Genomic DNA, 16827 nt, shown 5'->3' with positions numbered 1-16827 from the left:
CATTACTCACTTTTTGAAGTATCTTTTTTATGCCTTTGAGTACATAATTATAGAGCATAGCACAGAATGTCTTCCCTGGATGTTGCCATTGCTCATCCAATGGCAGTCAGCATAAAGATTGGTTTCAGTCAGTCTGTAATGAGTGCAAAATCCCCAGAAACAGCTAAGTTGTTCTTGAGGGAACGGGATCTTAATTCAAAATCTTTTTAATGGCCAATTTAAAACTTCTATTTATGACTAAGCATCCTTGAAATAAGTGTTAGGGGGGTTTTATTATTTATTTAATATACTGCTTTATTTTTAGCAGATAAACAGATTCTTTTTTCTAACAAGCAATATTTGATTAACTTGGTTATGTACTGGCAGATGAGTGACAATGTTCTGCTATTAAATTACTGTGTGCTGTTGATCTTAGGTGGAATTTGTAACTGCAGTGTGAAGTGCTCACTGGGGGCATGCTGGGTAGAGACAGCTGGAATTTGTGGTTATGTGCCTCATTAAAAGATTAATTCTGGCATTGTTAACTCAAAGTAGCTTGAGATAAGTTCTGTCTTGAAAAAAGGAAACCAAGGAGCAAAGAAAAGAAATGACTGTGATAAACCTCAGAAGTTCTGGTGATGTTTCAGTTGCTCACATGAGCCCTCCTGTTCCTGTGTTTGTTGCTGCCTGCCTCTTGCCACCAACCCTTTTACATGGTTGAGAAGTGCTGTAAATTCTCCTACTGCTGGACACACTGTGCAAATTTTAGAAATGTTTGTAATTCTTTGTTTATTTGCCATACCATTAGTAGTCACAGTGATAAGAACTGCAATTTTATAAGCCATAGCAGAGGTTCTCTCACCAGCCATCTAAAGGAGCAGTTTTCATATTTCTACTTGCATGCAAGATTTTGTTTCAATTTCTGTCTTAATGTGAAAGTGTTGTTCTATTTTTCATTAAATTTTCACTAAAACAGCCAGGAAGAAGCATCTCTTTGACCTGGTTTTTCTTAATTTCTTTTTGTTGGGTAATCTGATGATTGCATTGCAAAGGAATGAAAAGAATATCATACACAGAGAATATGGTAGTTGCATTCTTTCTTCCAAGCCTTGGATTTAACTATTTTGTAGGAGTCTGACCAGCATCCACATGTGAATTCCTCATGTTGGAACTGTGATTCCTATTAGCAAACTGTGGCCTTTTGATGGGTGATGTAAAGATCATTGTTGTTGGGTTTATTTTAATTGTTTGTTAATTTCTTCAATTTAAATACTGATTGTTGTGATGGATGGATATCAAAATAACATGAATGGTAGCAAAAAGAAGTTTTGGTAGCACTGAAATCACCCCTTTCTTTTTGGCTGAAATAGACAAAATTACTTTTCCAAGAGTAGCATAAAAGTTCAGGACACTGGTGGAAAGTTGCAAAAAGTTATGGGGAACAGTTGGGTTTTTTCTATTCATAGTAAGGTTTTTTGGCAGTTTTATTACATTATTTAAGCAGACAGGTGTTCAGTCACTCCTGTAAGAAGACAGAATACTTTCTTTTTCATCTGATAGTAATTACATGGTTAACTCAAAGCTGTGGTCTCTGAGTGTGAGGTTTTGTTTTCCTGGTATGTTTTAGGGAAATGCTGACTAGGTTACAAATAACATGATGCTGCCTTCTGTTCTCCTGCATCATCTTCCTTTAAGATTCCTTAAGTCATTTATTTTTCCATATCCTCTAAATCAACCAATTCCATAAGGTCTTTCAGCACCTGTGCTTGAAAAATTTTTGTAGTTTTGCTTTTTTTTAATATTCCCTCTTTTTGTGGGTTTTCAGACTTCTACATTGTCAATCTCAATTTATCAGAACAGCAGTGATGAGAGAAATCTTAAGCAGGAAATACAATTTAAGTTGTCATGTATTTCTATGCACTGCATATCATGGATTTCGTCAATATTTCCTCTACAGAAATATGGAAATGTAAAATTATATTGTATTTACTGGGGTTTGTGGATGACTTCCAATTGTAATTCAGGAAACATTTTTTTGCATGACTTCTGGAGTTTATTTGTTGCCAACAATTTTTTAGGCCAGCTTTTGACTAGAAAGTGCTGACAACCAAGAACCACAGAAAATATTACGAAGTAATTGTTCACTATATTAAAAAGTCAATGAGATTTTGGTTCTTAAACATACATTGTTTTTCTCTGATTACATCTCAATACCTGGGTAATTTATTTGAAAATGACTTAAATTAAAAGGCTTTTGTAGTGTTGAAGCACAGTAGAGCAATTTTGTAGTATGCATGGGCTGAGAGAGTGCTTGCAGTGTAATTAAGTAAAACTGTGGCACTTTGACATCTGCTGATCTCAATAACACAAATGTTATTGCTTTGCAGCTACCACAAATGCCAGCAAATACCACTGCTGGAAATAAGTTTGTGTGATGCTAATCTTTTTTAAAGCTTTTGGGATAACTCCCCTCAAATTTCATTCAAGGCACCTATTTTTCAAAGATCAGATGGCTGTTAGCTAATTAGCCATGGAATTTAATTATAGTTTACTTTAAACTTTAATTTTATTTTCTAGAGTTTCTCGTAGTGAAGAGGAAAAGGGGCAGACCAAAAGGGTCCACTAAGAAGTTTTGTGTGGATGAAGATGTGGCAGAAAATAACCCAGTTCCAAGCAAAGAGACTCCAGCTGGGACAGAGGAAGGCCCAGAACCGCCTGAAGTCTCACCAGGCAGCCTGGAGTGCAGGAAATGCAATCGCAAATTCTCTAACACACGGCAGCTCACGAAACACATCTGCATTATTGTTCTCAATGAAGGAGAAGAAGAAGGAGATGGAGGTAAGAAAACATCCAGCAAAAATATCTGAAGCAGGTTGTGGGACTGTGTGTTCCTGGCTTGGAATCCCCAGTGCTGGCTTTAAATGGAGTGGAGTTGTCTGTTGCTTTTAACACAAAAAAGCAAAACTGAACTTAGACAAGGTGTTTAAACTTCTTTCAAAGTGGTCAAAATGTTTATTACAGTAATGACTGTCTTACAGCTCCCTGAAATGCTTGTTTTTCATAGCAACTGTTCTGTTTCTCACAAAGTGGAGTGTAGTTTCTCAGTGAGAAGTGGTATAGGCCCTGCAGGTGAGTATCACACATAGGTGGGGAAGGATGAACCTGTACAGGTGTTTCTGTCCTGTGTCTTTGGAAACCTGAGTTCTGTTCTCTTCTTTTATAGAGTTTGCTTTTCTGGATGGCTTCTTTCACTCTATAAAAAATATACAGTTTGTCAAACTCAAACAAAGCTTTATGTGAATGATTGTGTTTGGCATAGGAGAGTCCACTGTTTAAATCTAGCTTTAAGATTGATTTGGATATATTCATCCTCTCAAATTTTTAGTATAGAACAGAGCAGAATAACAAGTTATTTTCAGTTGTGAGGAACCTACAATGACCATCTTGTCCAGCAGTTCAGAGCTGACCAGCAGCTAAAGCTGCTGCTAAGGGCATTGTCCAAATGGTTTCTTAAACACTCATTGGCCTGGGGCATTGCACCCCAATCTGTTTAAAAAGACAATAGTGAATATTCATTCAGAATAGAGTAGTTGAAGAGATGCACAGTAATCATCTCCTCTACCTGCCTGTTTAACTTTTCCCTCAGGTCAATGTCACATGCATACAAAGCAATTACTTAGTCTAAATTACCTTTACTTTATATGAGTTTTGTTTTAATGGTAAAACTCAGGTTTTGCTTTTGTTACAGATGCTCTGTATGATGCTGTGGATTCTGCTTGTAGACAAAATTTGCCACTGATATTTTTTTCAGTTTTCTGTTACTCTTTCTAGTCTGTTGTGATTATACTCAACTAGTATGACTATTTTACTTTCACATATATTAGAGTTTAACTTCTGTGGCAAAGCTTTATTAAAACAAGCTCAAAATACATTGATAGAGCAGAGAAACTCTTGCTTTGATAAAGTACCTGGTTATATTTTAGTATCATCAGTGGTACAATTTTTCAACTACACAAAATGACAATTACTCCAGCTGTCTCACCTCTGACATCCCAAGTGTCCAAGCCCTTTGCTGTTTGTATGTGCTAGGTCCAGTGTTAATATTTGAATTATTTTAGAAATGTCACATTTTCTGATGTCCTTTTAAAATACTCTCAGGTCAAAGTATGAACTCAAATTACCTGTTCTTGACCTATTAGCTCATTAGAGCTCCTAAATCTTATCTTCATTGGTTTCTCTACAAAATACACTGCAAATTTTCTAAACTAAATAGCTCATCCTTTTCCTTCTTCATTAATAGCCTCAGTTTTGGGCAGATGAAACATTTTTTTTATTCTCTGGTAAAAGCAAAATGGTCAAGCAAAGTCAAACAGTCAAGCAACAAATCACTTGGGGTCACCAAAACAAGCGGTTCCAATTTTTGGAAGCTTTCTATCTTCACTGCAAACTGTGAAGGTGTTGGGGGCTGGTTTTATCCTGAAAACATAATTCTTTGGAATATATTTGTGAAATTCAGTCCTCAGCTGTCTACTCATTACTGTCCCATCAGATGAAAACTTTTCACTTCTGGCTTTACTGTATGAACTGGTTGAGACAACTTTTCAGTTTCTGAATGTATAGATGAAGGTAGCATGTGCATTATTATTTTCCTCTGAGATAAGGTGTGTGAATGCAGTCAGTAGCACAAAACACTGTGGAATGGGCAAGAACAGTGTGTTCTGTGCCTAGGATTCTCTATAATAGTCTCTGTAATATTCCCCATAACCTTTTGCATAATCACAGAATCACTAAGTTTGGAAAAGACATCCAAGGTCATGGAGTCATTAACTCAGCATGACCATGTTCAGCACTAAACCATGTCCCCAAGTGTCACATACTCAGACCTTGTGAACACTTCCTGGAAGGCTGAGTCCACTGCTTCCCTGCACAGCATGTTCTGGTGGTTGATCACCTTTTCAATGAAGAAATTTTCCTAATATCCAATCTAAGCCTCCTCTGGCACAACTTGAAGCCATTTCCTCTCACCCTGTCTCTTGTTACCTGGGAGAAGAGGCCACCCCCCACCTGGCTGCAGCTCCTGTCGGGCAGTTGCTGAGAGTGAAAAGGATCTTTTGGATCCTCTGCTCCAGGCTGGGCACCCCCAGCTCCCTCAGCTGCTCCTCACACTTGTGCTGCAGACCCTTCCCCAGCTCTGCTGTTCTCTGGACCCTCTCCAGCCCCTCAATGTCCTTCTTGTAGTGAAAGGCCCAAACCTGAGCACAGGGTTTGAGGTGTGACCTCAGCAGTGCTGAGTACAGGGGGACAGTCCCTGCCCTGCTCCTGCTGGCCACATTAACTTTAATAATGTGTCAAGGTGCCATTTGCCTTCCTGCCCACCTGGGCACATTCTGGCTCATGTTCAGCCACTGCTGACCCACAGCTCCAGGTCCTTTTCTGCCAGGCATTTTTCCAGCCCCTCTGCCCCCAGCCTGGAGCACAGCATGGAGTAGTTGTGACCCAAGGGCAGGACCTGGCACTTTGCCTTATGGAACCTCACACAATTGGCCTCAGTCCATTGATCCAGCCTGTCCAGATCCCTCTGCAGAGCCCTCCTGCTTTATACCAGGGCATGAGGTGTTTTTTTGCTCTTCTGTTCTTTTCCTAATGTTTCTTTTATATTCTGGTTGATTTTTCGGACTCCTGCTTACTATTAAACTTAGGTTTTCAGGTAAGTATTTAGAAATACAGACAGATCTTTCTTGTACTCTAAGAGTCAATTTAAAACCCATCATTTTATCAGTAATTTTTTTTTTCTTCAATGCACTGTCACCCATGTTCTTAGAGCTGGATGGAAGATTTTATTGAAGGTCTTTTAATCTTCCAGAAATATAATACCTGCTTCTGCATGTCAGAGACAGTTCAAAATAGATGGCTAAAATTCAAAAACAGCTTTAGCTGCAGGTTTTTCTCCCTTAGTCTTTGACATTTTACCTAGTACATATAGGTTTTTGGTTTTTTTTAACTTTTATCCATGTATTTTCCAACTTGAAATTACTTATCTGTTTTTTTAATGCTTCTGAGATATTTCTGTAGTTTTAAAGTTTATACCACTGCCTCACGTTTTTAATTTCTTGCTTTGCACTCTGTGACATCTGGTTAATAGCCAGATGTTTTCACTTTGCACTGTGTCTGGCTGCAATGGAGTTAATTTCTCCATAGCAGCTCATATAATGCAGTGGTTTATATTTTTGACCAAAATAATGTTTTGGCTATTGCTAAAATATGCTAAGTATGAAAATATTGAAAATATATAGTTATTCTGTGTGATATTCTCTATTCAAAGAAATCTAACATATGTTTTGAGCTGGATCTCAAATATTCATAGAGGTCTCCAAGTAATAAAATGTTCTGCTGTCTTATATAGGTCGACAAGAAAAGTGCCGAAATCCCTAACATGACCAGCATTTAAAGGAAATAAATCACTAGAAAACTCTAGTTGGAGCTAGGCTTGAAACTTCACTGAAACTGCACATGTATTGGTCATAGGAATAGCTGGTAGATGCAGAGGGCCTCTGCTGTTCCTTGCTTTTGTAATGAGTGACCTGCACTGATCTCTGAGATCAGTGACTCACTGATGGTTCTCCTGCTCTTTCCAGAGTCACCAGGCCCTGTTGGTAACTGACATTTTCTGTGCCTCTCATTTGATCCTTTAAAGCATAATGATTGCCTTCACCTTGTGGGCCCAGTCACTAAAACAAACAAAACAAACAAAAAAAAAAGTGTCCTTTTTTTCAAATCTGGAGGGTTGAGCCTGCCTGGACACCAGGGTGCCCAGGAAGCAGCTCCTCAGCTGGACTGGAAAGAGAAAATACAACAAAAGGCTTGTGAGGAGAGATCACTCACCAGTTATGTCACAGGAAAAACAGACACAGCCTGGGCAAATTAACTTAATAAATTAGAGCAGGGTAATGAGGAATAAACCCAAACCTCCATCAGAGAAGCCAAAACATGCTTCTGCTTTTGGTAGCCCTCTGCTACCAAAATATGGCCACACAAAGCCAATGCAGCACAGGATTAAAAATGTACACTGTATTTCCAATTTCTTCATGTACACGCTTAGTAAATATATTTTTTCACAGAGTGCTTATTTGCCTGAGCAGGTTGCTGGTTTGCAAGCCAAATTGTGTGTACAGTTATTTCTGTTTCTTTTTGGTTAAACAAAATTAACAGTTCTGGCTAATGGTTTGGGTCTGGCTGCAAAATACAAGTGAGAACATTTAATGGCTGAGGAATGGCATTTGGGTGGAAGACAGATTACAGTTCCTTCTCTGGAGTGAGCCATTTAATCCTCCTGAAGTGGGAGCCTACATATATCTTAAAGATGTCATGTTTGGCCTTAGTTTAAAATGGTTTTGCCATCAGCTGGATTCTAATTAAAATTAATTCTTCCTGCAAGTAGAATGTCATTGTCTGCAGGAGAAACAATTGCCTGTGTTAATTTCAAATGGTCAGTTCACTTTTTTTTTTTTTCCAAGCTGCTCTCCTGCTTCTATAAAATATCACTTCTTAGAGACTAAAAAATAGTAATTTGAATGAAGAGTAGTTTAAAAACATGCCAGTTAAGGCTGTGTAGCTGTGCCTGTGAAATGTCCTACATCCAATTACAAATGCTGAGAGCAATCCCTTCAGTTAATAACTCCAGCAGAATCCTGGGACAGGTGAAGGATGCCATTCAGTGGGACTCTGGAAGCCCTGATTAATTCAGAGCTGGCAGGAGCTCTGCTGATCACAGCCCTGACCATTCCTGGATTGGGTTTGAGGCTGCTCAGTTTTGTGTTCCTTGCACAAACACGAGCGGCGTTGAAACGCCTGGTGCTGGGGAGGGCGCTCTGTCCATCTGTCTGTCTGTTGGATCCAGGTGCCAGCTGACAATGGGAGGTGCAGAGTGGGACAGTTGGTCTAAACAAACCTGTTCAGGAACAAGCAAAGGCTTTTACTGCCTGGAGAAACTCAGCTATTCAAGTGGCATATACTCCATTTTCTCATAAATCATCTTAAAATCATCCTTTCTATGTTCCTTTAAATATTCCTTTATAACCCATGGTAGTTATTATACAGAAAAACTCTCCTAGTTGACATGGACAAAGCATTTATTTGACACTCTAATCCATGATCCTAACAGGGAAGGAATTTTTTGTCCAGGAAGGCAGGTAAATACTGATGAGATGGCCACATTCTGTAGAAAGGCTGTTTGAGCCCTGTGGTCAAAGTTGAAGCTCTTTTTCATTAAAACATACTTTTGTGTCCCTTTCAGTCCTGTCCTAAAACATACCTTCCACTTCAGGGTTTTTTTGGTGTACAGAGTTCAGAAACAAAGCAGCTGTCATTGAGAGTTAAGGTGTTTGTTCATTTGGTGATTTGATAGGGAGTGTTGGTTTGAAGGATTTTTAAGTCTCAGGTTACACACAGACCACAAAACCGTTCTGTTTGTAGCAAAATGTGTTGTAGATGTGTACACCCCAGCTCCTTATCAACAAATTGTTTCTGGAAGATGTTTCTGGAAGTCTGTTTCTCTCAGACACAGTGGAATGGGGCTACTACCATCAACAGGCATCAAATTAGTGAATAAATTTTAATGTTTAGGTATCAGGTATCAGAATTAGATCACTGTAGAAAGAGGATTTTTTTTTTTTTTTAATATCAGGTATCTCGTGAGGATGAGAATGTTCTTACACATCCTCAGCACTAGTAGCAGATGTGTGGTCAGGAAATCAGTGGAGTTTTCTCATTGCTGTTTCTCACCAATCTATGTGTGGGGTTTTTTTGTGTTAGCTGAGATTGCACAGCACTCAGTAGCTGCTTCACACCTTTGCTCATACTGAATGTAATCCTCCTGTTAGGCGATGGGTGTTTTCAGCTCATACTGAGAAAGTTGAGATATTTTTTGTCATATAGGCAGTTGAGATTCAGTTTTTTGTTTGAAGTACTTACCAGCTTTGGGTTTTGTAGGAAATTTTTTTTTGTATGGCCATAATTTTTAGTGCTTAGCCTACATGCACAAATATTCTACATGTATGAAACAGCTCCATTTTAACAAAGAAGTATTTTTATATTGAAATGCTGTATGCTGTTTTTAAGTCTTTTAAAATAGTATTTGTGATCTGTTTTGAAATCAGGGAGACAGTCAGCAATGTTTATTGTAATGCATGTCTTCACCTTGACCCTTGGTTGGACTGGAAGAACTGCCAAACTGATCTGCCCGACAGAGGCAAGTCAGGAAAGAAAAACAATGTGAAGCATTTGTTGGCTACTGTGGTCATAGTTGTTCACTAACATGGATCACAAACAAACTCAAATCTGTGGTTCTCCTTTTTTTAGTAGAATTCCAATACTCAAAAGTTAATAGAGTTTCATATTAAGATGAAAAGGTAATAAATGGTTTTGTTATTTGTCTTCAGCCACTTTACTTCATCAATTAACTGATTGATGGTTAGAATCCTTCTAATGGTTAAAAAGGAGAGTTTAGGAGTAAGATGCTTGGATTCCATTCATATATCTGCTAGGAACTACATGATCCTAGCAACATGGACAAAATTCCATTCCCCTCATCAGAGCTTTTATTCCAATATATGGTTCTGGATTTTTTTTAGCTAAAGCATGTTTTGTCCATAGGTATATAAAATCTTTTGGGGCTTTTTTCTAATGCTTTTCAGTTTTGCTTACTGCCCACTGAACAAAAGCAGAGTAATTAGTTAATTAATTAAGCCAGTATGTGAAGTACCCTCAGGGAAACAATTCAATAAGCAGATTACATTCTCAGGCACATGGTGTGGCTCTTGGGGACAGTCCTGGGCAGGGCCAGGAGTTGGACTCCATGATCCTTGTGAGTCCCTTCCAACTCAGTTTATTCTGTGATTCTGTGTATTCAGATTGTTTATGAGAAGACTTTCTTGTGTGGGTAACCTGGTCCTGCTGAGAAATTTGTGATAATTCATTTTATTCTTGCTAATAAACTAACAGAGGCTGTTTAATGGGCAAAATGTGAAAATATATGTTTGTTTTATAGAATCACTAAGATTGGAAAAGAACTTTAAGATAGAGTCTGACTGTTTCCTTACACCCCTGCTCAGCACACCAAAAGAAACCACTGCACAAGCAGGTTCTGTTTGAAGGGGATTTTTCTTTATCTTCAAATATCCCTTTCAAGTATTGCAGAAAAATATTAGTGTTAGAACTGCTTTTAGTATAAATGAATAATTTACAACTATATTAAGGAGTTAAATGGGGACATTATGAAATTCTTTATACCTATAAAGCAGCAATATTTTTCAAAATCATAGAAGTCCACAGAGAAGAACCTAGTTGAGAAGAGGCGTAGATCAAGGAATTTTTGAAATGCAATTGGAAAAACCATTAGTAGGTGTTGAAAAGCTGGGGGCTCTCTATGCAGAGGAGCTGGAAGCTGGGCAGAATCATGGCTGGCTGTGTTTGAATTCAGTTTGCTTTTTCATTGGTTCTCATTCTGGAGACTCTAAATATGAATTCCAGGCTTACAGTTTACTGCCAGTTGTCAGCATACAGATTTCTGTCTCAGGATTGCCTGAGAAAGCTAAACTTTTTCCCTGCATGCCTTGTTTCCTTCTGGTTCTGTGTCTAGTAAAGAAATTTTGGTTTATGCAGGTTGTGTGATCAGCCTTACCCATGCTGCTTTAGCTTCTGCTTGTGCCCTTCATTTTTGTAAGGAGCAGCCAGGACACTTCAAACCTTTGTTCCATTAGATTCAGGCCACAGAGACAGTCTTTGTTTCAATCTCAGCTGAGTATTTACAAAATATTTCTGGAATTAGAACAGCTGCTTCCATGTTCTATATGTTTTCACTCCTTCTGCTGTTTGCATGACAAGTCTGGACACACTACAGCTTTGCTCTTACTGGTTTTTTATTTATATTTTGTTTTCCTATCTCATTATGGCAACTACAGCATATTTTATATATACATGGAATTACTCACTCTGGAGATTGAATCAACTGATGTAGATTGAGAGAGGAAAAAAAGAAAAATTCTTTTTAATAATAATAAATAAATAATAATAAATAATAAAAATTAATAATAATAATAAATAAATAATAAATAAACTGGGTTTATTTAAAATTCTCTTCCATTAGTTTCTTCTTTCCTTGTTCATGGCCTCTGGAACATTTGCATAATTCCTTGATTTGCTGACTGTTTTTTCTTGTTTGCATCTTCTACCATTTCATCTAAGAAATTTTATTTGTATAAACTTAAGAGTTCTCTGGTTCTTTATCTATACTACTAATTATTTATCTATAGAGACACTTGTTTTCTGGTTGGTTTTTTGTTTTTACTTTTATTATTTAGAATTTTAGTAAATGAATTCTCCATTTGCTTTAAAAAAGGAATCAGCTGATTACTGGCTATTCATTGGTATCTCAGAAGAGTGTTTTGTATACAGCTGTTGTGTGGCTTTCTAGTTAACAGGTTGAAAACTTATCCTATTTAAGAGGTTGAAGACATTCTGAACAGCAACAGGGAATGATTTGGAAGTGCAGGCCTTCAAAATGTGGAGTTACATGTCAGGGTTAGGTTGAACCAAAGAACTATTTTGAACTCTAATTATTTTTGAATCCACACTAAAAAAGAAAATTATGTTTCTGGCTGTTGACTTACAATACCAGAAGTGGAAGAAGGTCTAATCCGAAGAGATTGTCAAAAGACTTACCATTAAATAAGATGGATAATGAAGCCTGTACTGGAAAAAATAATCCTAAAATTGTCAGAACAATTAAATATGGAAAAGGGAAAAATAAATTGTTTATTAATTGCAAAATCATGAGAACTTCGACAAAGTTTGTAACATTCACAATAATGTGAATGAATTTAGACACACATGTTTCTGAGAGTTAATTTTTTAAATTTTGATTTTTTTCTCTTTTATTTTCTTTCTTTGTATAAGTCTCATACTAGTTTTATAAAATAGAGGGGAAAAACTTCCCCTAAGGGATCATGCAGCACATCATGCTTTGATAACATCTTTCTTTCTACTGTAGCATGAATTTTCTCCCCATTTGTTCTTTCAGTGTTAGGAACTGTTACCTGCATTGCTTTTGTACATAGTTACCTTCTTTTTGGTGTTTGCTCTTTAGGTAATGATTCTGACGTTGACCTTGACAGGAAGGAAGATGAGCGAGAAAAAACTCCCAAGAGGCCCAGAGCTCAGAAAACAGAGAAAACAGCATCAACTAAGGAGACTGAGCAGGTTTCAGGAGCTAAAAATCCTATTATAAGTGTGGTTTTGACAGCCCATGAAACTATTCCAGGTAATCAAAATCACCAGTTATATAATTTTTTTAAGTTATGCTGACACTGTATGAAACATTCACTGGTCTAAGACAAAATTGCTTAGAATATTTAGTGTATGAAAAATATTTAGCATTATTTGATTATTTTGATAGAGTGTCCACATCTGGCAGCTGTGTAATTGTAGAACTTCAGTCACATTTCTACATAGGTGCAAGAAATGCTGGACCTGGCTGTAGTTAACCTCAGTTACTGCATTAACATCAGCTATGTTTAGTCTGTGAATAGTTTTAAAGAAGAAAATGCTAAAACACTGACCAGAGAACAGAAAAGTGCATATATATTTGAAAATCAAATTCTACATTATGATTAGAGGATTCAAACAATTTAAACCTAGATTTGCATTTGAGTGTTTATATAAACCATTACCTTGTTATAAGCCATTAACCATTCTGACTGTCAGAATCCCTTTTTTATAGTTCTGTGCATTATTTTCAGCTTTGTAGCTTTATTTTCTCCTTTTCATTGTTTCTAACCTTTCTGAGCATTTGTTTTGCTTATAACTATCAGAACAACTTTCAGGTCTTCATTTTGTTGTGGTGGGTTGGAAACTAGCAGGATTCTCTGTGTTTTTAATATCTTTTGATACTGATATCTGTGATATGCTGGTTCAGGGACTCATGGAGGTGTAAGTAAATTAACACCTTTAGGTGTTAATTTATGGATATAGAGAAACCTCCCTTCCTCAGGGCTTTTGGAAAGATCCATAAGTGGAGATTCCCCTCTCCTGGTGCTAAATTTTATGCACTTTGTAAGAATTTTTATCTTAGACGTTTACGTTTCTGGCAAGGACTACAAGAATGTCCAAGAGGGCAAGGAAAGACATGGTGGATAATGCAATCAAAGATCCATTTCCTCACAAAACTGCTTTAAAAAGGCAAATGAAATAATAGTACATATAGATAATGAAACAAATGTATGAAGCATGTGATGCAGGATAAGAATGTAAATCTAGTGGATGTTGTTGCCTTAATTACTACCTAGTAAAATTTTTCTTTGTAAAACCAAAATTTTGGGCTTTCTTGCACATATGCTTTTTGAGATACTCAAAATAGTAAAATAACTTAAACTTTGGAGGAACTTGGGCATAGTATATCAAATATTCAGAAGGCTTTAATGAACCAAAGGGATTTAGGGTCAAGTATGAAGCTGCAGCAGCTTTTTAAGATCCTCTCATCTCTTTGACTGACAATTAATAATCTTGTTACATTCAAGTTCCCAGCTAAATTATGTGTAGTAAAAAAGTCAGTACTCTTCAAAAAGTTATAAATTGCCACCCAACTTTTCAGAATTTGGAAATTCTAGAAGAAACTGCATAAGTGATTAAAGATTCAATAGAAAAATATTTAATGCAAATATCATATAATTTATTTTTCATTGATTTTCCTTCTATTTTTTCCCCATTAATTTCCACAATCTAACTATATCTTAATGTCACCAGCAATTCTTAGACAGTTCCCCTTCCTCAGTAATACTTAAATGTCTGGAGATTTTAATAAAGGTCTTTCGCATTCTTTTTCATAGTAATTTTTCTGGAGATTTATCTTGTGCTGAAGAGATAAGTTACTGCTGTAGACTGCTATTAAAAAATATAAATAGTTCTCCCTTCTCTTCTACTTTCTTTGTACTAGACCATCTGTGAAATTAAGTTGAAAATAAAGTTTGAAGTTCCTTAAACACTATCCAAACTTAATCCTTTCTCTGCAATCATTAACAATCTGTACCCATCTGTTACCTAGTTTTGAGGGTGCATGGAAATATCCCTTTTTGTGTCCACTACAGTAAAATTCTGTTCATTACAGTAAAATTCTATTCTGACAAATAGGAAAATAGAGAAGGCCTTAAAAATTAGCTGTATTTTATCCCCAGTACTAAGAAACTTCTTAGACTGTATTTTTCTCCTCTTAAATAAATGATTATTTTAGAACTATTGCATTGACACTTTGCTGTAACTTTGCTAAGCACTAATGAGGTTTGGGACAATGCTTTGTATCATTTAGATTATGACTAAATGGATGTTTTCAAAATCCCTTTGAACAAAGAGGATCAGTCAGTTTTTTACTTCCCAGAGAGGACATTTGGGCAACTTTGATTTTCCCCGGTGTTCCTCTTCTGTAATGTTTTCTTAGGAGGCATATGAAAGGTAATAGATTTACAGCTGTAGAAATCTGAGAGCTGGCATTAACTCACAGAGTAAATACAATTTGAATAAAAGTTGTAGTTTCTTTTTTTAGTGCAGGCCTTGAAGTTCCTTGATAGGCTGGAGAGCTGAGCATGGGCAAAGCTCCTGCCGGGCAAGGCCAAGCACAGGATCTTGCCCCTGGACTTGGAGGGATAGGATAAGGGGAAACAGCTTCAAACTGAAAAAGGGCAGTTTTAGATTAGGTTGTAGGAAGAATTTCTTCACTGTGAGGTTGGTGAGGCCTGGAAAAGTTTGCTCAGAGAATTTGTGGCTGCCCCAGCCCTGGAAGTGTTCAAGGCCATGAATGGGGCATTGAGCAGTCTGGTCTAGTGGAAGGTGTCTCTGCTCACAGCAGGCAGGTTGGAATTTGGTGACCTTTGAGGTCCCTTCCTACCCAAACCTCCCCATGATTTTATAACTGGAGGGATGTGGAGACCTTCAGGAGAAGGAGTGCTGAGTTCCTGAGCACACCAAGGCATCAGATCAAACACAGGACAGTTTTTTGTAAGCATCACAGTTAAGAGAGGGAATAACTACAATTATATGCACTTCTGAAAATTGTTTTGAATGGCAGACATTTTTTTAGTCTATTTTTAAGAACAAGTGAATAAATTTGTCCAATTATTCCATCTTCTGGGGTTTTAATGTCTTTTGTTTCCCATGTTTAAATTCTGTAAATTATCAAGGTGTCAAAAACCAATTTATTATTCTTGCTCAGTTAGTTTGATTCAGGAGAGATGTGAACATTTAAATTACTGTTTTATGTAAATTCTGTAATATTTTAAAGACAGCTTGTTACTAGATGAGTTTTAAGTTCCTATGAAGATGGTCAGTGGTAGATTATTGTTTTGTTTATTGGTTTTCAAGAAATACAAAAACAGCATGAAGTATTCGGTTTCTTGAGAATAATTATTTTTTGTTTTCTAAAGGAGTTGGATTTTTTTTTTCAACTACAAATTCTTAATACAACACTGAGAAGGCTTTTCTCTCCCTGATTTCCACTGTCCATAAAAGTCCACCTGCGTTCTCATGCCACTGTGTGAGAGGATTCTGTCTGTAATCTATGAACACTTAGATCCTTCTTCCATCAAAAATTTTGGGCAGTGGGGAAGAAATGGAAGAATATAATTTTACTTACTATTTTGGGACTGACTTAGTTTAACTAGTGGCAATCTTTTTTGTGCACAATAATTTCTGTTCTGTAGCTCATGGAATGATGGTTGTAGGTTTATGACACATCTGAATGGATTTACTATCAGACAAAATGATCCTCCTGGGGAAAGGAGGAGGACTGGGAATGCCCCTTCTCCAAGTATCTTGGTCAGGAAATACAGACTGCTGTCCCAAGCAGGTGCTGTTCTCCAGCTCCAGCTTTTGAACCATTGTGCCTGTTGATGCATTTCTGTAGTGAAACACACTAGAAAATTAATAATGTATTTGCAGAAGGAGAGATTTTAGGCAGATCCCCTCTCTAACCCTATTCATGTACTCCTGTGCTGGTACTTTTCAGGCATCACCAACATGTAGGTGAATGGAGGGCCAGGGAAAAGATGCTATTCTTATGCTGACTTACAGCAAATATTGAATTAGGCAAGGTTAGGAAAATGAAGCCTTTCACCTCTGAATGTGAGCAGGTGTTCATGTTGTTTGGGTTTACAGATGGATTTAGCTCAGCCAGTCTAATGTCCAGCCCTGGTGAAAGGAGGAATGTTCATCCTCCCACACATGGGTCTGCATGTCTATTTTGGTCTAAATTTAAATGGGTTCATTCTCAGGGTGTTAAATGGTCCTTTTGCCTTTTTTTTAGCTTTATTTTGAGGGTTAGAGGTAGCTTTGTATGGAGAACTTTGGCATTATGGGTAGGGTTGGTTTCTGATGACTTTGAGAACTGTATTACTATGGATCACACACATTTGGAGCACATTTCACAAGATACTGTGGAAGCTGGAAAAACACATTGCTTCAAAAAGAGATTGAAAGAAACAAATATTCACTTCATATCCATAGCTTATTTTATTTTATTATTCATTATTCATTATTTTAACTGTACAGACCAGAGTTATGGTCTGTACAGTTGAAATCTATTATGTACACCTACATTATGAAGATTTTTTTTTTATATTTTAACTTCAGCTAAAGTTCTTTTTTAAAACAAAAAAAGTTGGTCTAAAGGCAGAATGCAGCATCTCTATAGGAAAGAAAAAAGTCACTTATTGTGTAAAGTCTCATGGATTCTGACAGTTGTTTGCATTAGATTAGTTCTGACAGGTGTTTGCATTGGATTATCATATTTAATGTGTATCAATTAAT

General features: G+C 37.0%; 1 protein-coding gene across 3 annotated transcripts in view; it reads left to right on the top strand.

The window, feature by feature from the left end:
• The window catches only part of ZFAT (zinc finger and AT-hook domain containing), a 116330-nt gene that overhangs the window by 51937 nt on the left and 47566 nt on the right, over positions 1–16827 (top strand). For all 3 annotated transcript variants that reach the window (XM_063174518.1, XM_063174526.1, XM_063174510.1), the window contains 2 exons: positions 2557–2817; positions 12122–12295. In XM_063174518.1, coding sequence (XP_063030588.1) covers positions 2557–2817; positions 12122–12295 — 435 coding nt within the window. The remainder of the gene's footprint in view (positions 1–2556; positions 2818–12121; positions 12296–16827) is intronic.

This window comes from Melospiza melodia, chromosome 1 (assembly GCF_035770615.1).
Source record: "Melospiza melodia melodia isolate bMelMel2 chromosome 1, bMelMel2.pri, whole genome shotgun sequence".
In the NCBI taxonomy this organism is placed as follows: Eukaryota; Metazoa; Chordata; class Aves; order Passeriformes; family Passerellidae; genus Melospiza; species Melospiza melodia.
The sequence above is the reverse complement of the archived record's forward strand: the minus strand, read 5'-3'. Positions and strand labels throughout refer to the sequence as shown.